At 43.4% G+C, this 21,093-nt stretch overlaps 1 protein-coding gene across 1 annotated transcript; it reads left to right on the top strand.

Moving 5' to 3' along the window:
• The first annotated feature begins 5,883 nt into the window (after window positions 1-5,883).
• On the top strand, window positions 5,884-17,842 carry LOC121605317. Its single transcript, XM_041935189.1, has 5 exons — window positions 5,884-7,497; window positions 10,285-10,466; window positions 10,847-10,991; window positions 15,144-15,449; window positions 17,684-17,842. The coding sequence occupies exons 1-5, from the start codon at window positions 5,884-5,886 to the stop codon at window positions 17,840-17,842; spliced, it is 2,406 nt and encodes an 801-aa protein (XP_041791123.1).
• The last annotated feature ends 3,251 nt before the right edge of the window (window positions 17,843-21,093 follow it).

The following is a 21,093-nucleotide window of genomic DNA, read 5'->3' as shown; positions in this document are numbered from 1 at the left end:
CCCTCAAATACACGAGCACTCACACGTACATATGCATATATACACATCCGTACACATATACACTGGTAAACCGGCTTGCTCTAAATGAACTCACAAGCAAACGTGTACACACTCTCATCGCCTCCAAGGTTCACGCAGATCCTCGTCTGTTCCAGCTATTACACCTCTGCGTTAATTTCTTCAGGTTTTTGACAAGCCTCCAAGCTAAAGCTTGTTCTTTGTGTAAGTGCTTTTTCTGAACTTCTCCCTATCTCTGCAGATTAGTCAGGGAGCAAATTACCTGCCTGCACAAAAAAAGCGCAGTCCTACACATTTTGCTGTGCTTGGTGTACAGATCTCCTTTTGAAGACAGGCTATGTTATTTCCCCTGGCCCTGCAGCGGTCCTGGCATGCAAATCATCATAAAATTAAATTTAAAAAACCTGCACATGTACTCCGGGTGCTCTTATCAGCGTCTGCACAAACTGCATACAAATCAGGCCAGGATCACACACCATAGCAAAGGTCTCCGTGTAAAAGACTGGCTAATTGCTAATTGGGTCACAAGGTCTGAAGCAGGCTCAACTAACAAGAATTTAAATGTGGGGGCGCCTCATGCCTGTGAAGTGTCTCTGGCTTCCTGGTGACATGCCCCAGAGCAGAAAAGCACTGACAAACGCCACTACCACAGCAGGACTTTGAGAGGCTGCTAGTTCAGCTCTGTCTACACAGCTGCTTCACAACATCACATAATGGCTAAAATATGTGAAATGATTTTTGCTTTTCAGTGACACTGACACACAGTCATTACACTGAAAATGGGATGTGATTACTGTTCACCCATGGATGCACCAGATGACGTGCAGGCTTTGGCTTCCATCTTTAACTGCATCTACAGAAGGATGCAAAACACATTTTCATAGCATGACATTCACAACAGACAGGTATCTAATACTGCATTGTGTCTCCACAGTTACGCCACTCAGCTTTATATGCCTAATTGTTTTTACACTGATAGTACCTGTGCTGTGTAAAACACCTGCATCTCCTCCACTCTTGGCCATTGTGGAAAGTTTTTCATGGTATTTTGCAGGTTAAACTTAACATCAAACTGAAGGTAAAATTTGTTTTTGATAAGAAATTAGTGCATATTTACCAGGTGTGTGTTTGGCTTGTGTATTCGTCTTAGGTCAAGATTTAATTGGTCAAGATAATGATTAGCAAAAAAAAGAAATGTATGTTCTATGTATTTTCATGCCATTATAGCGCCCCCTACATCACAGTACTTCTGGGGCTGTGAAATGTTTGTAGTAGTACTGGGGTTACAGGAACACAAATTTACTGTTTGCTGTGGATTTTGACAGTCTGGCCATTGGACTTGACCACAACTGGACCCATGAGTATGGCTAAAAATGTGAAGTCCCAAAGAATTAATAGATAAATAATTATGAAGTAAATAACCATATGAATAAACTGTGTACACTATATAAATGAAAAAAATAATTTGTGGAATAATTAGTCGGGGCTCTATGGGATTTTTATTTCACACTTAATTTTTTTAATCTAAAAATACCCCTGTTTTCATTCCCTAAAAGCATTTTTTTTCCTGATGACGAGTTTATTAAATCATTTCATGATGCAGCATTACATAATGTCACCTTTTAGTTCATAATCTCACTTTTCATGAGAGTGGTGTTGCCACCTTTCAGCCAATCACATGGCCGATGCCTCTTGGCGGGGATTCAGACTGAAAACTGCTGTCCATTAAAGCAGTGCTGAGGCTGTGTTGTTTAAGGTACTAGTGAAACCATAAAACCTGATCCAGGAAGTTCAGTTGAAGTCACAGAATAATGAGTTTTAACACTTATCAGAAGTCAAAATTAGTTTAGAATACTCTCAAAGAGGATTGTACAACTCTGGAAGTTATCACAGTGGCACATATTTTATCTTTCATTGCATCAACCAACAGGGAAACAGAACAAATACAGCGTTCGTGTTACAAAGTAATCTAATAAATAAATAAATAAATAAATAAATAAAATAACCTGGAACATTATTTGGGGTTTTGCAAAATCCCCCAATATCTGTATATCTGTAGCCCTGTCTTGTGACAGTACATTATAATGAGTCAGTGAAACAGTGGAAAATAAGCTTCTTTAAACAGAAGGCTGTCCCCCAGTTGTTTCATCAAATGCCCACAAAAGACATCTGCTCACATTTAAAGGACAAAGCCCTCTAGCAACAAAGGAGGAAGCCAGGTGATGTTATTAAAGAGAGACAACGTCCACATGGAGAGGATGTGCATGGAGAAGTCAGACTTGAACAGATCAGACTGCTCACATCCTATTTCTACCAACAGTGATCATTGGGTTGATTTAGTCAAGACTGCTGGTGTTCCCTTTTCAAAGTTATTATACGAACCATGATGAGAGAGGTCCTTAACAAAGTCATCATTTTAAGCCAATCCAGAATCTATTCCTAAACCGAACCAAGTTCTATTTGTGCCTTAATTTATCCAAGCCTTAACCATAATGATGTAAGTTCAGAAAACAGTGTCATTAGTGGCACGAGGCAATGCACGAGGCAATGATATAGAGCCGAGCATAGCTCGAGCCACAATTGTAATCTCTCGCGTTTGAGGCAACGCAAAAGCCACTCACCTCTATAGCACAAAGAGCTATAGAGGTGAGTGGCTCCCACGCGTTTTTTCATCTTCTGCCAGAATCTCGGCGCCTAAGTAGTCCTGCAGCTTTGAGAAAACCCTCTCAAACTATATATCAAAACGTGTGGCTCGATCAGGAATGGTGTGCTATGTCTTTTATAGCTCTTTCGTCAATAATTCGCAAAGGTATTCGCAAAAAACTGCGAAGAATTTCCCATAAGAAATGAATGGGAAATTTCCTCAAATTTCAGCCTTTTTCAATTGTCCGCTGCTTCGCCATACTGTCTTCTAGAGACTTCATTCAAACTTTAAAACGTAGATAATTTTGTCGGCTCAAAATGAACCTCAGCACATTTTTTGATATCTCTTACGGTTTTCGAGCTATGACCATCTCAAGACCATAAAGTTTCTCAACAAAATGCTCAGAATTTCTCCCCCTAGAGTGGATGACATCATCAGTTAGAGTGAAAGAGCCAGTGAGAAATCGCCTGAAATTTTTTTTCTAAAATTGCCGTAAAATCCGAACAGTGAATAGGAGACACATAATTTTTGGATCTTTTTGTAGACAAACCTTTCTTCTCTCGTCAAAGTTCAATTTTAAAGGGTTAGCCCCCACCAAATTTAAATAAAGAGGGATCTTGCACCAGCTGCCCTGCTCTGCTGCTCCATGTAAGGTGTGCTCCAGCACACCTAATTCAAATGCTCAGCTCATTACTGGGCTCTGCTGAGGCCTGATAACGAGCCATTCATTTGAATCAGGTGTGCTGGAGCAGGGATACATCTAAAACAGGCATCTCAAACCAGTTCCATAAAGGGCCGCGTGACTGCAAGTTTTCATTCCAACCAAGGAGGAACACACCAGGCTGGAATCAATTAATCAGCTGATCTCAGTCTTCAGCTGATAACTAAGTGATCCCTTGATGTTGATTGGTTGGCCTGATGTGCTCCTCCTGGGTTGGAATGAAAACCTGCAGCCACGCGGCCCTTTATGGAATTTATTCCACTTGAGATGCCTGATCTAAAACATGCAAGGCAGTGGTACTCCAGGACCAGGCTTGAGAAACAGTGCTATAGATAACACCAGCAGCCCCCTCGTGCCACTGTCAAAATTTCGGCAGCGCCAGAAATGCCTAGTTTTTGAATCGTCTTGCTACAAGCGCCATCACATCAGAAATTGGTTTTATGTGTCATTCTGGGGGGAATGCCTGGAACAACAATGTATTTTGTTGTTTAATCTGGAAGTCATGCACACGTATGCATGTCTCGGAACAGTGTCCTGATCTTATGCTTGACATGGAGTGTTTGCTGGGATTGTTTAGAAAGAGAAGTGATGTGTTGATCAAAACTGAGTTTATTGTCTATAATTAATCCAAGATGTTTTAAGTTGTTGACCTGTTCTGCTTGCCACTGTGGGCTGTGTTTGATGTTATAATGACCAGTTCTTCTGTTTTTCCCATTTTCGGCTGCGTTCGAGGCACGCATCAGTGCACCATCGTGTGAAGTGAGAAATGGAGTGTTTAAAGGTTGTGAGGGAGTAACTGCAGTGCAAGTATGGCAGTGCCATCAGAGTGTTTGAAGTGTGTGGTGATGGGTGAAGAACTGGTACACTCATTCGTAGACAGTGTAAAGGAAATGACTCCTTTTATCTGAACAACTCTTTTCAGTGTGTTTTGAATATGTTCTGCCTCACTTCAAAAACATTTGCTGTCTCTTTTTTTGGCCTTTTTATGTAACACAGCGTAATAAAGATTATATGATGATCATCACCACTGTGACTATCAGTCGCAGCAGTCCTAACAGTTTAATATGAGATAATAAGGTGATGGAGTCCAAACAGCAATGAGAACAGTACATGGGGTGCAGATTATATATCAAGGTCATGTTTGCCCAAGGGAGGAACCAGTGCTCTTAGCTGGGAGCGGGCATAGAGCATGATGGGATACTATATTAAGAAGCGGCTAAAATAACTGCTAATAACTGTTAGCACATCAGAAAAGGGTGTCTTAGACACAAGGATCAATGTTACTTTCTCCCAGAACTAGGGCCCAAATACATGCATTTGAATGAAATGCATATGAAATACTTATGTGTGTCAGTGTGTTGTAAACTGCATTAGAGTATGAGATGTTTACTATCATTTTGTCTGTCATGTTCTTAATAATGTTGCATGTATTTTGACTATAGTGTATGACCCATGCTCAGTAATGTACTGATACTGTCTTTATGAAGGTGATTAAACTATGGCTGCCGTTTAGGAGGCTGATGAATGTTACCAAAATCAGTTTGGGTAAACGTTAAATATTATCCATCTTCTACATTCATCATATACAGATACAATAGGGAGTGTTAAAGCGCTGCTCCAGCTACTCAGTACACTTCCATTAAGTTGAGGGACGAAACAATCTCACCCACTTGGTCCATTTCATGGCTGTCCTGGAGCGTTCTGTCATATCACACGGAGTGTGCAAACTCAATCTTGTGATGAAGATCATGTGATATGACTGAAATATCCAGAATCTCTTTTATGTGTAACACATACATGTACAGTATGTACACTCACAAAAACACACACAAGAGCCACACATAATGCATCATCTATGCAGCATACACAGAAACACATAAAAGAGCTATCCACACGCAGTGGGCTACTATTCAAACAAATTAACATGAAACACACGCTGTAACTACATTTGTCATAATGATGGTATGTGCATGTGTGATGATGTTTTGATTTGATATCCTCAGTCCAATAATGACTGCATGTACTCTCCCTCACCTTTAAAATAATAATAATAATGATGTGTCCTATTAAAATAATAATAATAATAGTAATACCAGTTGAGGTACTAACTGGCAAACCTGAATTCAGTTTTCTGGGTTTATTTGCTGAATTTATCTTTGTCATCTACACTCATATGCTACTCATCATATGTATAAAACTGATTTAAAAGTCAAGATAATGGTGCTTGTTTGGCTCGTGAGGATACTGGAGGTCACACTCCTGCAGTCCTGTTATCCACCACATCACACAGTGCTCATGTTGCTGGTCCAATATGCAGTCCAATACTGCAGCCTTTTTGACCGGGAACGCGCTTCCAAATTTACCCTCCCGCTGCGCTCGCTCCCTGTACCTTAAAAAAGCGCGTACACGGCTGAAGGTCACTTAAACACAAAAGGCTTTCAGCGCTGCGGTCCAATATAGCGCATGCGCGCTGCCGGAGGACTGCTTCACAGACCGCAATATGGCGAGAATGCCTGCCAGCGGAGACACGGAGCAGGAGCAGATGAGCTGCCCCGAGAGGAGTAGGGATGAGGATAATGAGGAGGAAGATGAAGATGAGATCCAGGAGGTCCAGATCACCGGGGAGGGGGAGGACGAGGAGTCCGATAGAGATGGTGTGGAGCTGGAGTGGGAGTCAGGGAGCACAGTGCTGGACTCCAGCGGTTCCGCCGAGGAGACACAAGCGGTCGTTATGCGGAGTATGGACCGAGGAGAGGAGGAAGGAGAGGCGGACCCCTTCAGCAGCAACATCCACACTGGGCTGGAGTCTCACCTGGAGGGAGACCTTCAGCGGTCAGAGCGGAACCGTCTGAGCGAGAACACCCGCCTGGCCACCCGGTATGCAGTGAGGATCTTCAGGGAGTACCTCAGTGAGAAAGCCCAAAGTCAAGACTTTGAAACTATGGACAAGGAGGCGCTCTGCGCTGTGCTGCGCTCTTTTTACGCGGAGGCGCGCTCCAAAAGTGGACAGTTGTACAGCAAGTCTTCCCTCATCAGCATCCGGAGCTCACTGAACCGGTACCTGAACGAACCGCCCTACTGCCGCACCTTAGACCTCACCAAGGACCCAGAGCTGCGCAGCGCCAACCTGACCCTGGCCGCGGTCATTCGGAGGCTGGAGGAGCAAGGTGCCGGTCCCGTGGTGCAGAAACAAGCCATCACGCGCTCAGACCTGCGGAAACTGTACGAGTCCTCCGTGTTCAACACCGACACGGCGTTCGGGCTGCTCAACAAAGTCTGGTTCGAGACCTGTATGTATTTCTGCACCAGGGGCCGGGAGAACCAACGGGAACTGGAGGAGGACTCGTTCGGATTGGCCGTGGATGAGGATGGAAGAAAGTTTGTCTATTTTAAAGCTCTCGGACCATACCACAAGTCCCGCTCCGCCGCCTGGACCAAGAAGCGTCCGGACGCAGACGAGGACACCTTGCCGCGGATGTACGAGACGGGCACGGAGCAGTGTCCGTACGCCAGCTTCGTCCGGTACGTGTCTAAACGGAACCCCCTCTGCAGGGCGTTCTTCCAGCGTCCCCGGGACCACTGCTGCGCGAACGACGTGACGTGGTACGAGAACAAAGCCATCGGCAAGAACCTGTTGGGCACGAGGATGCAGATGTTGTCTCGCGCTGCCAAGCTCTCCAAGACCTATACCAACCACTGCATCGGTGCCGTGTCCATAGCAACCCTCAACAGCATCGTGGGCGCCGCGGGCTCTAGGCCGACGACGACGCTTTACGTTGCCTCGGAAACGGTCAACGGTCACACGCAGTCCCACCTCCAGCTCGTAATCCCGTACCTCCGCCGAGTAACCGATGCTGCGGCTCCAGATCCGCAGCGGACAACGACAGCACCGGCATCAGCAATACTAAACAAGTCAGCAACAACAGCCGCGAGCAGAGCCAACGCTGAGGACGATCTGGGAGCTCCTTACGCCAAGAAACTGTGCGTGCGCCCCGGGACACGCGCGGAGTCGCCTGCGGAGCGGAACGAGCGCGAGCCGGTGCCTGCGAGAGCCAAGGAGTCTCATATTCATACACAGCCCGCCGTGCGGTCCCCGGTCGCCGTGCCGACACAGGTAACACAGCACATGTGCTCGTTTATCCTCTTCTTGTGTGTTAACAGCTCGTGCGTAAAAGCAGCCTCAGGCGAGCAAAAATACAGCCGCTCTGTGCACGTGGTGCTGACCATGTGAGCCCTGTATGGGCCACACACAGTGCAGGCCATGTCCGCTCATACAGGTTCTGGTCTTACCAGACACACGAATACCAACTTTAAAGGCGGACGCATTCTTTATAAAGAAAGTACTCATATGCACAAGTGCCAAAATACATGGTACACTATCTATTGTGAAAGAGGTGAAGTAGCTTTAATCTTAGGATTTTTTTTGAAAATAACATTTCTATTGAATTTGTAAATAGGCAGCTGTTAATATGGTCGCCCTACAAACATTCTGATCTGATATCTTGGAAGTGTTATGTTTACAGCTTGTCCTGCTACTCCCAAGAGGCTAGGAAACAATACCTCAATGCAGTTTTAAGGATACGAATTAAGATAAGAGTAGATATCACTTTACTGATCTCAGGCCAGGGAGATTAAGATGTTACAGAAAGCAACAATAGCAAGAAGAAAAAGGAGAAGTATAGAAAGAGCAAATAGACAATAAAAACGTATGAACATTAAAAAACAACATCAATGAGTAGTTTCAGCCCTCAAATACACAATGAACTAATGCAACATCTACTGTATATATATCACAAATCTAAATGCTGTGGACTCACCAGTATATCCTGGGTTTTGCTTGGTGAGCAAACAGAACTGCTCAGAGTAGCTGAAAACTGTCCTCACTCAGCCAGACTTCTGAAAAATCAAGTCATGGATTTAAGGTCTGACCTTGCAAGACTTAGAATTGAACAGAAGACAAAGAAGTACAAGTGGACGGCTTTGAAGAGAGCTGTTTGGAAAAGAATTAAACACTGATGCTAATTAAACACACCAGGAGAGAGCTGAATGGGAGCCCAGGGAACCCAACCTGTCAGGCACTGGCCTCCTACCATGCTGCCGTTTGCTTCTTTCTGAGCTTAATGCGCTGCTTCTTGCCAGGCACCTGGCATTATAAAGCAGCCTACAAGGCCGTCTGGAATAGCTGGTGCTCTGACAGAGCAAAGTCATATCGATGTGCCTGACAGGCTGTGCTTGTATTTCTTTGCTTCCTGTCAGTCCTGAGGCTATGATTCCAAATCATCAGCATTTCTCTAAAACTGTAGCTGGTGGGTCAGGCCTGCCAGCCAGCTCACTGTATGTTACAGGACACTGCGATTGGCTCATTGCTGAAGAAAGGTAGCCATGGAGACACTTGCCTGACAGACTGTATTGATGGAACAGTAGTCCCAATGGATCGACAAATATACAACCTAAAATAAAATTCTATACCATCAGCACGTCTGTAATGTTTGCTAATAGAGCTGCATTCGTTCTTTTTTGGGGGCCACTCGGGGGCAGCACAACAAGGTGAAACTCAACTTTGAAAGTTGGTCCGTAAAAGGCAGTTAACAGTTGCCTCTTTACACATCCAGCAGAGATTAAGCAACATTAGCATTATTTGGGTATCATGTCTCTTTCCACCTGATGAATATCAGACCAATATTCACTGTGTTTTTACAGCTTCAAAGGTGGTGGTGATGGAAATCAAAGCAGAGCTGTCTGTTTGGGTCTCTTAGGAAAATATCTGGCTCTTTAGCTGCTATACTCTGTTCACCAACTAGTCTCTGTGACTGTGTCTATCTGCTGTTTGGTCCTGAGCAGGCAGGGTTTGGTAGGTTTATCCGATCTTTTTCACTGAAAACCACTGCCTGCTGCTGCTGCTGCTGAGCACTGACACTATAAAGCTAAAACAATAAAGTTGTGAGCCGTAAAACAAACATCGCTGAGGGGAACTGCAAAGTTGATCAGAATTTTCTGTGGGTCTGCAACTATAAGCGACACCTTTCACATTATACATAGTTCATATAGAGATATTGATTAGTGCAGCTTAAAAAGACAGTGGTGCAATTTAAGAGATCAGGGGGGAGGACTCTCCTACAGAGCACAACACAACATCTGATCTGTGACAAGGTGGCATTAAATGACTAAATCTGCTGTTTGTCGGTGGCCTCTAGAACGACACATATAAGTGTTTTCAGCAGGACCACATCATTTTGTTTGTGCCTTTAAAACTGTTGTGGAAAAAGTGCTTTGTTTAAGTTCGGGAAACATCGTTGTTTGGGTTAAAATGACTACTCTCTTAGGGTTACAGGATCTTTGTTGTCATGGTTACAGTAATAAACACTACATTACAGTTCAGGAACGATAATGGTCACTGTTAAAGAGTGGTCTCTCATGTTGAAGACTGATTATTAACTCCTCCATCCACCCTGACCTCCTCCCTTTGTAGACTTTGCCGCTCAGATGTTGCTTGGGGCTAAAAAGGACTAAAAGCTAAAAGGACTGATGCTGTGGTTCCTCTTGGTAGGACAGTCTCTATCGAGAAGGTGGTGTCTGATCCTTCACATAACTTTGCACCTCCACCACACTGGTGGAATGATGATGTAGTCTGTATTTTATATTATGCTTTTCATGCAGCCACCAGTGAACACCAACTGTTGTGGGATGGTTCAATCAGCTGTGACTGCTGTAGGAATGTGCCAATAAGTCGAATATTTTGACAGGTATATACTGGACATTTCAAATGTCTAACGGACCTCGGCTGACATCTGACAACCACACAACTGTTACTCAATACTAATAATACTACTTTTCATTTCATACTGGCACTATCACTACCGTGTGTGTGTCTGTGTGTGTGTGTGTGTATTTTGTGTCCCAGGACAGCCGTGGCAGCAGCAGCAGCATGTCGAGTCAGCAGCTGGTCTCTGCATCTCCTCTGGGCTCTGCCGGCATCCCCACACCAGCCAAGCTCACCAAAACAAACGCACCCGTCCACATCGATGTAGGAGGGCACATGTACACCAGCAGCCTGGGCACCCTCACAAAGTTCCCAGAGTCACGGTGAGAGACACACATCCACTATGAAAACAATTTACCAGAAATTTAAGAGGTCACTTTCAAATAACTAATTTGCGTAATTTGAAGTATTTGACAAATCCATTAATTATAGAGTTAAAGTATTTCTAAGGTTGGAATCTGGATTTACAATTACATTAGGAGTTTGAAATATTTGCAGGTGCAAATTAATGACACTCTTATTCAATAATCAGGTACTGTATATAATAGGTTTTATCCCAGATTTGTGCTAAATTAATGGATAAACTTATTCTCTGCATGGTTCTAAAGAGATAATTTTCTGAGGCCAGCAGACATGACGAGTCCCCCAACATTAGGTTGGTGATGAAGATGCACTCTGTCTTTGTCGTTACTGTTTATGACAGGATTGGTCGTCTGTTTGATGGAACGGAGCCTATAGTGTTGGACAGTCTAAAACAGCACTACTTCATCGATCGAGATGGACCCATGTTCCGTTACATACTGAACTTCCTCCGGACCTCAAAACTCCTCATCCCTGATGACTTCAAAGTGAGTGTCTGTCTAGAGCTTTGATCAGGTACTACCACAATTTATCACTGCAGCGTGTCTGAACAGTCCCAAATCACAGGGAAACCAAACAAATGATCTGTCAAGACTGTCAGAGGAAGGATTGTAACTGTTGTCACTTGTCCAGAGACACTTGAGCTTATAGATCACTTACAGAAACAAACCATGAGAACTGCTTTGAAAGAGTACAGTGTTACAGTTCCCCTCATGATTCAGAACATTGTTGAATAGAAGTCATATGTTTTCTTTGATGTAGTAACTGTATTAACTTCCTGTATAGTTCCATACATCCCATAAGTATTAACTATTCTTTGGATTTTAAAAACCCCTTAAATAATTAACAGTGCACTTTTAGTTTGCAATGTTTTAGTTTGTTATTAAAATTCATATCATGCCCTTTTCCGTCCATCTACCAAATGTCCTCAGACATTCCCCTCTTTCCTCATCACTTCACTGCCCCACTCATCTCCACACCTGTTCCCACTTCTCATCCCGCAGTTACCTGACCGACTCCACCGACTCCTGACCTGCACGTCATTCCCTAATCAACCTTGACTACATATATCAGCCCAGATCTTCCTCTGTCAGTTTGTCATAGCTACTGTTTGTTTTTTGCATTGTGCTTTGTTTCCTGAATGTTTATGAAGACCTTCGTCTACTTGCCTGGCAGTCTGCCCACCACCCACCTGTAAGCTTTTTTTCTTCATTAAACCACTGAAATGAACTTGCTATCTTGTCTGCTTTCGGTTCAAATCTGTTTTTCCTGAGCATGACAGTACAAACTGAAAAGTCATGGACCCAGCAGACGCTGCATGAACTTTATTTCCTGATTGATAACTTTCTGTGGTTAAAGGATTTTTGGAGGATGTCATCTTGTGAGGAAGACAGAAAGGCAGCTCTGTCATTGGCACGTGGGACAGTGTAGTCTAAGCCTTGGCTTAGACCCTGCCAGCTAGCCGGAAAAGTGCTAGTCACCCGCATGCTAGCTTCCAGCCTACACCTTGTTCTGCTAACATCCAGCTTCCTAACAACCAAACTTCATTAACGTCCAGTCAGCTAGCATCCAGTCTGCTAGCCTTCAGCAAGTCAGCTCCCATCCGGTACTCTGGTCGATTAGACTTGGGTCTGTGAGCCTGTCATGAACCAACCTCCCGGACTGCTAACAGCCAGCCACAGAGAGTCTCTCTGTGGTCTGTTTCAGGTCCTGAGTTGGGTATTCACTCAGGAGCTGAGGGAGCCTACTAGCTTCCTCTAAGCTCCTGAGTCAGCTAGTCACCAGCCTACTAGCCTTCCTGTTCCTGAGTTGGATAGCTTCTTGCCTGGATCCACCTTTGACAATTCCAGTAGTCCCCTTTCTGGAGGAACCAGCAAACTATCAAGACGGCCCACAAAAGAAAGTGAGGCTCCCAACTACATTTGGGCTTCTTGTTGTCCAGCTCCCTGGTCTCTTTTCTGCTTGACCTTGCTCTAGAGTCAGACGGCCTCCAACCAGCTGACTAGTTGGCTAGTCAGTTTCCTGCCTGATCCTGATCCTTTTGTGTAGCCCACTAGAAGGAAGCATGGCTTCCGCCGGCATTGTTCCTCTCAACTGTGCAGCTCGTCATCCCCACCATTGCCAAGCTCCTCAGCCTGACCACTGCCCAGTTCCCTGTTGGTTCCGCTGCCCAGCGGCCCCAACGCTATCTCTCCAGTCCCTGGGTCAGACACTGACATTTTTCTCTCAGCTGTCCCGCTGACACCTGCTCCTAGTTCCCTGCCAGTGGGTCTGGCAACACCTGTTGTCACCAGTTCCTGTGCTGCAGCACCCACGCCGTCTGCTGAGGTTTCATACTCTGGCTCTGCCCTGCCCCCAGGCTGTCTGCCTGAGGTCTAGGGCTCTCTTTCACTCCTGGAGAGCACTGGGATCCCTGTGAGGGTCATGTTTTTTTTACTTCTCCAGTGCTTTCAACACAATCCAGCCATCACTGCTGAGGGGGAAACTGGAAGGATCTGGAGTAGACTGTCACCTGGCTGCATGGACCATCGACTACCTCACCAACAGACAGCAGTATGTGAGGCTTCACAACTGTGTGTCGGATGTGGCAGTTTGCTGCACCGGGGCTGTGCTCTCTCCTTTCCTCTTCACCCTCTACACATCGGACACAACACATCCAGCTGCCACCTCCAGAAGTTCTCTGATGATACAGCTATTGTAGTATGTGTATCACAGGGGAACAGTTTGGAATACAGGGAAGTCATCACTGACTTTGTCAAGTGGTGTGAACTAAACCACCTGCACATCAACGCCAGCAAGACAAAGGAGATGATGATTGACCGCTGCAGGAAGGTGCCAAAGACTACACCGGTGAGCATCCAGTGTTTGGACATTGAGATCGTGGGGGAGTACAAATACCTGAGTGTTTATCTCATCCACAAACTGGAATGGACCACCAACACTGATGCCCTGTACAGGAAGGGCCAAAGTTGTCTCCATCTACTGAGAAGACTGAGGTCCTTTGGAGTATGTAGGACATTACTGAGGACTTTCTATGACTCTGTGGTTGCATCTGCAATCTTGTACACAGTGGTCTGCTGGGGCTGTGGAAGCTCTGAGAGGGACAGAAAATGACTAAATAAACTGGTCAGGAGAGCTGCATGACACAGTGGGGGCCCTCAGCAGCTCCTTCAGCAACAGGCTGCTGCATCCACTCTGCAAGAAGGAATGCTAGCGCAGGTCCTTCGTATCAACAGCTGTCAAAGTGATCAACCCTTGCTTAATGTAGCACAGTGTCCACATACATACTGTTTTGCACCACTGTGTGATTTATGTTTGGCATCCTGCTACTACAACTATAGAATATCTTGTGCAATATTGCATTTTTATTTTCTTGACATACTAAACCTGTTTTTTTTTCTACTGTGATACATATATATATTTATCTACTATGCAATCGTGTAAACAATGTACTTAATTTATCCATTCCCAACATGTGCAAGTTTTCAGAAACTATGTGCAATTTTTCAAAATTTTTCATTGGCAATGTATTTTTTATGGTTTCTTATATTTTATAGTCTTCCTGTATAAAATGTACATATATATATAGTCAACTTTTATTTTGTATTTTTTATTCTGTTATTATTCCTGCAACTATTGCTTGCTGCCTGTAACATCCAAATTTGCAGGGGATTAATACAGTTTTATCTTATCTTGAATGAGAGCACTGCAGCCAGCAGCCACAAAATGTATGTCAACGAAAAGTGCTTGTTTTGGCCACTTACAGGCTCAGATTGTTATTTGAAGTGTCTGACAGCATTATAGAAAGGATCCCTACGGAGATACCTTTTGTTAAAATGAAACATCCTTTTTGTTTAGCCAGAAACAGCAGCTATATTGCTCTCACCACACCAGACTCCATTTACAGAAACAGTAATCTTTTCATTGTTAAACACACTTAAAATTTGACAGAAACACAATCCAACCTTCTTTGTTCGTCTTTCACTATTCCATGAAATAAACCAAACCCAGAGTTGGTGGTGATTGTTGGAATAGTGAAATACCTTAATTCATCAAATCAGGAGAGGAGCAAAAGAGAGGGTGGACATCAGAGAAGCAGTGAAAACAGTGTGTAGCGCCTGAATATTTTCCTCGGACATTATGACTGGAGAGATTTAAGTATGTCTGACTTCAACGGATTTGCCCGATTAAAAAAAAAATGTAATTACCAAATAACAGAAACTCTGGTTGTGTGACTCCTGTCCATCTGGCCATCTGCTGGAGGTCTCTTGCTCCACCTCAGTCCTGTACCAAGTTGTGTGTATTAGGCTTAATTTAGAAATGAAAAGCCTGTCCTGCATAAAAGTGGCAAGTTTATCTCTAAAAGTGGTCAAATTTTATTTTGAATAAAATACGATAGATGACAGGTGTGGACCTCTCACATTTGCTGATGGGGACAATGACTATGTCAATGCTTTGTTTATTTATTTGGATCAATGCTCTGTATGAGTGTATGTTTGTGCATTTGCGCTTGCATGTGTGTATTTTTGTGTGTACTTGTATGAATGTGTATGTGTGGGTATTTTTTGTTCTCTTTGTTTCTTTCACCCATGTGTGTATGTTTCTGACCTCGTCTTCATGTATATGGTGTGTGTTTGCAGGAATACTCCCTGCTGTATGAAGAGGCCAGTTTCTTCCAGCTGGCTCCTCTGCAGGCCGAGCTGGAGCGCTGGAGGACTGAGCGGGAATGCGGGGGTGTGTGTCTAGAGTGTGAGTGTGTCGTGATTCATGTGGCTCCGGAGCTCGGTGAAAGGATCAGCGTGAGTGCCCACCGGGCCGTGATCGAGGAGGTTTTTCCTGAGATCAGAGATGTCGTGTCCACTTCCTTGAATGCCAGCCGGAACCAGGACTCCACACACGTCATTCGCTTCCCGCTCAATGGCTACTGCCACCTCAACTCCGTCCAGGTACAAAGCACACTCTGGATCCAGATTTCAAACCCTTCAAAACCAGTGTTTGTAAGGGATAAGGCAGTATTGGCTGAACTGTTTTGTTAGGATCAGGTTTTCTGTCAGCATCTTTGATGCAAAACTGACCCTATCTTTTGTACAGCCTGAGTGGCACTAGCCTAGCGGTTCAGCAGCTTGTTTGTATATTTACTGTAAAACAAAGTCATGTTGTTTGCTAGTTGGTTGACAACTTTTTTTGTTAACAAATTGAGCTTTTTAATGTCTTTATAGTTCTTTAATTAAATTGCCAACAGTTCAGCTGCTAATAGAAACAAATATGGTGAAATTGGACAACCCTGAGGAATACCGACTTGAACTGTAAAAGGTGTTGTTGTGCCAGAAAGTAAAACACAACGACTAATGTTTTATCAGATTTCCTCAACTGGTTTTGTAAATTCCTGTCCAAACCCATATTCTAGTAGCTGGAAAATGAAACACATTCCAGCAAATCAAAAGCTTTGTAGAAGTGCAAGAAAAGAAAACAATCCTTTATCCTTAATAAGAAATGATTTGGTTTAAGCTGCAGAAACTGTAATCTTTATCTTCAACCCACTGTTAGCAGCACACGATACACAGAATTCTCAGCTTGGCATCTGGATGTTTCTTGCCCTTGGGGGTCGTAGTTTACATACGTATAAACTACACACATTGGCAGCTATTTTCAATTACTGACAGCAAATTGAATGAGTATGAGGAGAGGCTGAAGCACACAGACACTAACGCAGTCAAAAGACTAATTTTAGTGTATGTGTCGAAAGATGCAGTATCACTAATGGCCACTAGATGTCTGCTCAAACGATCCCTGACTCGATAGACATCCATTAAAACATGCCAACTTCTGTCTATTATTGACACTTGATGGTGTCTATAATTAATCCCACTTCCCACCAGGTGTCAAAGCTCACTTATTTGATTTGAATTGTATTTTCATTTGCAAACATCTCTGTCTGACAGTTAAAAAAATTCCCAAATGTGCTTTTAATATCAGGTTTTTACATGATATGTTGGTTTTATATGAAAATGTTGGTCTTTTTTCACCACCCCCTGCGTGACACCATCCATCAAGTGCTTGATGAGCAATGTTTTTCTTGATTGATCTGTTAGTAAGAGTAATTTTTCAGTCAAACAGTCCTTAGACATAGACTGAAAATGTTGACAAGCAGCCAATAACTTTCTTGTGATAAATTGATGGCTGACACACTTCATTACTGTACGTCTGTGTGTCTTTGTCTCAGGGGAAATCTCAGTGAGACAGATAAGTATAGAGGAACAGAGGACTCCTGAGGGCAAACAGAGATAATGTCACCATGTTCACTTCAGTAGCAAGGGGAGGGAGAGGGAAACTAATGGACTACTTCGATGTTTGAGGCCAGAGAGGCTGAGTGTGGGATGGATTTTACCTAGAGAAAATGAAGACTGACCCCGAGGCCTCTTTCTCAGCTAGCAACACATTTAAACACAGACACAGAAGAACGACAGACTATGCCAGGTAAATCAGAGAGGTACACAATTGATCGATGATTGACTATTCTCCTTTCACATTGATTATCTGTTTTATTTTTGGTCACATACTGTCACACTTCTTTTTAGGAGAAAATGTAATGATTTAACTGTCCATCAGATGAAGCCATTTCTGGGTATAGGTATGGTGGCCTTGAAAGCTCAGTTCACACATGCAAATAGAGAAGACACAAGAAAATTGATAATTACAGCATTTTGACCAAAAAACCCCCCGAAAACCCTGTAAAGTGAGGAAACACCACCTGTAGCGGGCTTGACTGAAGTGCAACGTGTAAGGATGCCTTTAAACTGTGCAACAACAATCATGTGAGGTTAGCGCCTGCCACGCTGTGCAGGAGGGTCTGTTGAGTGCCAGACTGTGTGGTGAGTGCATGTTGAATTGTAGCACTGTGATGATGAGAGCAGAGGCACACCATCAGCAACATGAGCTGCAAAAAATGCAGCAAAAGGTTTGGCCAGCTGACATCACCATGCATTTTGGTTTGTCTGTGTACGTGTTTCTAAAACTTTATTCAAGATGGAGCTTACTAAATAAATGACACATGAAATATAAAACAAGCTCCATTCTTAGTCCAAGCAGTACTCTTGACTTTAGGACTTGATTGGAGAAAGTGTCTGATTGTCAGCTCTTCCTGTTTTGTTGCCGTCGTTTGGTTTGTGTGTGACTGCAGGTGTTGGAGCGGTTGCAGCACAGAGGGTTCTGGATCACATGTTCATGCGGCGGTGGAGTGGACTCTTCCCAATTTAGTGAATACATTCTACGGCGAGATGGCCGGGGCAGCCGACACCCCCCCACCCTCATCCGCATCAAGCAGGAGCTTGTGGAGTGAACTCACAGACACAATCACAGAAGTCTCCATTTTTGCTGACATACCAGTAACTGTTCTGTGCCAGTATTCGGCCAGATTTCACAAACCGAGAACAGCTTCATTTCACGATGAAAGAAGGAACCAAACGGACCAGACATGAATCCACAGAATCTCCACATTGTCTGTGACTGAGGGCTCTGCATTAGTCTAGCCGCTCTGATGCTTCACTTGGAGTTGCAACATTGATTTCAGACAGTATCATTACTTGAAAAAATAGATCCATCAGTGCAGGGTTTGGCAGGGAATCATGGGAAATGTGATCTAATTTTGAGATACACTAGCATTAGCATTTCTATTGATATGAAATGGAGGCTAGTACTTAGCAATGTGTAGTATGGACACAGTCTTTATTATGGTACATGTAATTTTATATTGTGATATAGTATATTTCCTGGAAATTCAATTGAGTAAGCACTGATAAATAACCAGATGCTTATGTCTGTTTTTGGCAAATCTGTTGAATTACAAACCTATAAAAGGTACTTCATCACATTGATGCAACAATTCTGTAAATCTACACTGCTATAGATCAGTCCTGCTCATTGATTTCCAACTTTGCCCACATCGGCCTAAAACCCCCAGAGACACTGGAGGGAGTGTTACTATAGTATGAACAGTGTGGCCAGATCTTGAGGGGTTGACACATTTCTGTTGTTTAATGGGATGCATGCTGTCATCGCCCAACCTGATCCTCAGTCATCTCCGCCATAGTCTCACAAGGTCGACATGCTGAGACTGGAACTGAACTGGAACAGCAAATATACATTTCCATGTACATTCCACTGTATTGTTCACAGACAGCAAAGAAGTTTGCACAGACTGTTCAGCATCTCCTTTAACATGCAGGCAGCACATCAACAGCACAAACTGTTTGCCTTTGACAATATCACATTGAAAACAATCTATTTGCAGCCAAGGCTACTGGTTCTAATGTATTGTAAGTACTGTACATCTTCTTTTGCATGTACTGTTGCATTGTTTTGTAATATTTGTAGAGACCATCAGTTATGTTTACCTGGAGCAAATCTGACATGTTTGCATTTGGTAAACTATAAATTTAGAGCACAAGCACAGAGTTCCCTGTGAAAATAAAAAGAACTCTCATTTATGACAGCCTTCATTTGATTTCTGGCATGCAGTATCTTTATTATAGAAGAACAGTGTCTGTCTTCAGTATAGTTGCAAATTTGTTTCAAATCTGTTTCCAAATATGCTTTCCAGGACAAGCTGGGGGTTAACTCTTAAAGAAGCATGGACCAGCAACTGAAACCAGCCTTGTTTATTTGTACATCACATTTTCTTTCTTTTGCATAATTATTGTGAGATAATTTCATGATGAATAAACAAGAACTCAAAAATAAGGATTTCCAAAAGATAAAAAGACACCTCTCATGAGTTTTCCTCCAGTGAATGAAATCTGCAGTGCGTCCTTGTGCTGTGGTGCCTCTGTGCAGTCTGGACACCTCAGGCCTCAAAGGAACAGTTCAACATTTTGGGAAATATGTTTTTTTTGTTTGTTTGGTTTTTACAATGAGTTAAGAGGAGAAGACTACATATGCTAAATATGAAGCTTTCTGTAGATGTAACAAACAGCACGGAAAATGTGGCAATAGCTTCATATTCACTATACAGACATGAGTGGTATCAACCTGAACATTTAGTCTCAGTCTCAGTAAGAAAGCTTATGAGTGTAGTTTCCAAAATGCTATTTTCAAAATATCGAGGACTTATTCACGTAAGAAAACAGTATACATTTCTACAAAAAGACAGCATTTCAGAGGATTGTCATAGTAGTCGTCAATAGTTGCCATGCTTTTTCAGTGAATATTGCCAAAAGAAAAACCCCAGGTTCACTTAAAGGGAAGCTTGCAGGTGTTTACAGTTACGTACAAAGTTAGACCCACTTGCTGTGTCAACATGAGCAGCACATGGGAAGTTTAAGGTTCACCTGAACAGCAGGTAAAGAGGATGCAAACCACTGAACTGCTGCATGTTTTTACCAAGGTTCATCATATCATAGGATATTTTGCCCCAGCTATAATACCAGCCTCCCTGTAACCTACAGCAGCATCAGTGATGTGTCAAATATGCAGACACGCCTCAAATAAACTTCCAGCACCGTTCAAGGTGGCAGCCAGTCAACAGCAGCTCGTAGCCAATCTTCTTTCGTTGTTCAGATCAGAGCCACGCAGGTGAACACTCCACTTGTGCCCTGCAATAACAAATGATGTGACCAGCAGGACATTGTGGGGTTATTGTGGACAGCAGGAGGAGGAACACAGAGGTCTGATGGATGACTTTGTTGGGTGGTGCAGATTGAACCATCTGCAGCTGAACATAAGCAAGATGAAGGAGCTGACTGAGGACATCTCTCCTCTGACCCCTGTACCCATCTAGGGGGAGGACGTCAAGGCACTTCATTCCTATAAATGCCTTGGAGTGACTGGGAACAAAGGAGCCCTCTAAAAGAAGGGCCAGAGTTTCCTGCTTCGTTGCAGCACACGTCAGTGGACTGGGAGGCTGTGAGGCCTTACTGAACTGGATAATTGGACTTTTTAGTGGCACTTAAATTCTGACACAGTGCAATACATCTTTTTAACTTACAATTTCATTCCTCTGCAGACCTTATTGTAATTTGCACACCTGTTTGCCCATGCATGCATCAAAAGGGAATTCTTCTTTTACATATATGTTAGTTCTTGCATTTGACGTTTGGTTCATTCACGCACTGCTACTATCACACAAATGTCCCTCCGGGGAAGTAAGTATCTGTCTATATTAGATACCACTCAAACTGTAATGTATATCAATCTTAGAACAGCTAAGATTATTTTCTTATCACTTACAGCCTCATGTGTACCAACAGTTAAAAGGTGTAATGTTTATACTGTGCAATAATGTTACACAACAGCCAGTTTAGTTTATCAGCTGTGGATCCGTCAGCGCTTAGTGGTGAACTTGGCGTGGAACAGCTGCAGTTGTGTGCCAGACAGGTTCCTTTAAACTGGTGCACAATCCATCTAAGACTATGACTATAGAGTATAACTACGTTGCAGGCATGCACATATTCATAGAGGGTGAAGCTAGCAGTGGCAGTCAATGACATGCAGGCATTATGCAACATTGTCATAATGATATGGCACAAATCAAGGCATTGCATCTTTTTGACCATAAAATCTTCAAATAAGTTTGACTGGAACTTTAAGGCTGGT

The sequence above is a fragment of the Chelmon rostratus genome, chromosome 4, assembly GCF_017976325.1.
Source record: "Chelmon rostratus isolate fCheRos1 chromosome 4, fCheRos1.pri, whole genome shotgun sequence".
Taxonomy (NCBI): domain Eukaryota; kingdom Metazoa; phylum Chordata; class Actinopteri; order Chaetodontiformes; family Chaetodontidae; genus Chelmon; species Chelmon rostratus.
The sequence above is the reverse complement of the archived record's forward strand: the minus strand, read 5'-3'. Positions and strand labels throughout refer to the sequence as shown.

Coding starts and splice junctions, on each gene's coding strand:
- LOC121605317 (XM_041935189.1), top strand. CDS start 5,884: ATGGCGAGAATGCCTGCCAGCGGAGACACGGAGCAGGAGCAGATGAGC. Junction 7,498..10,284: donor CGGTCGCCGTGCCGACACAG/GTAACACAGCAC, acceptor TTTGTGTCCCAG/GACAGCCGTGGCAGCAGCAG. Junction 15,450..17,683: donor GCCACCTCAACTCCGTCCAG/GTACAAAGCACA, acceptor GTGTGACTGCAG/GTGTTGGAGCGGTTGCAGCA.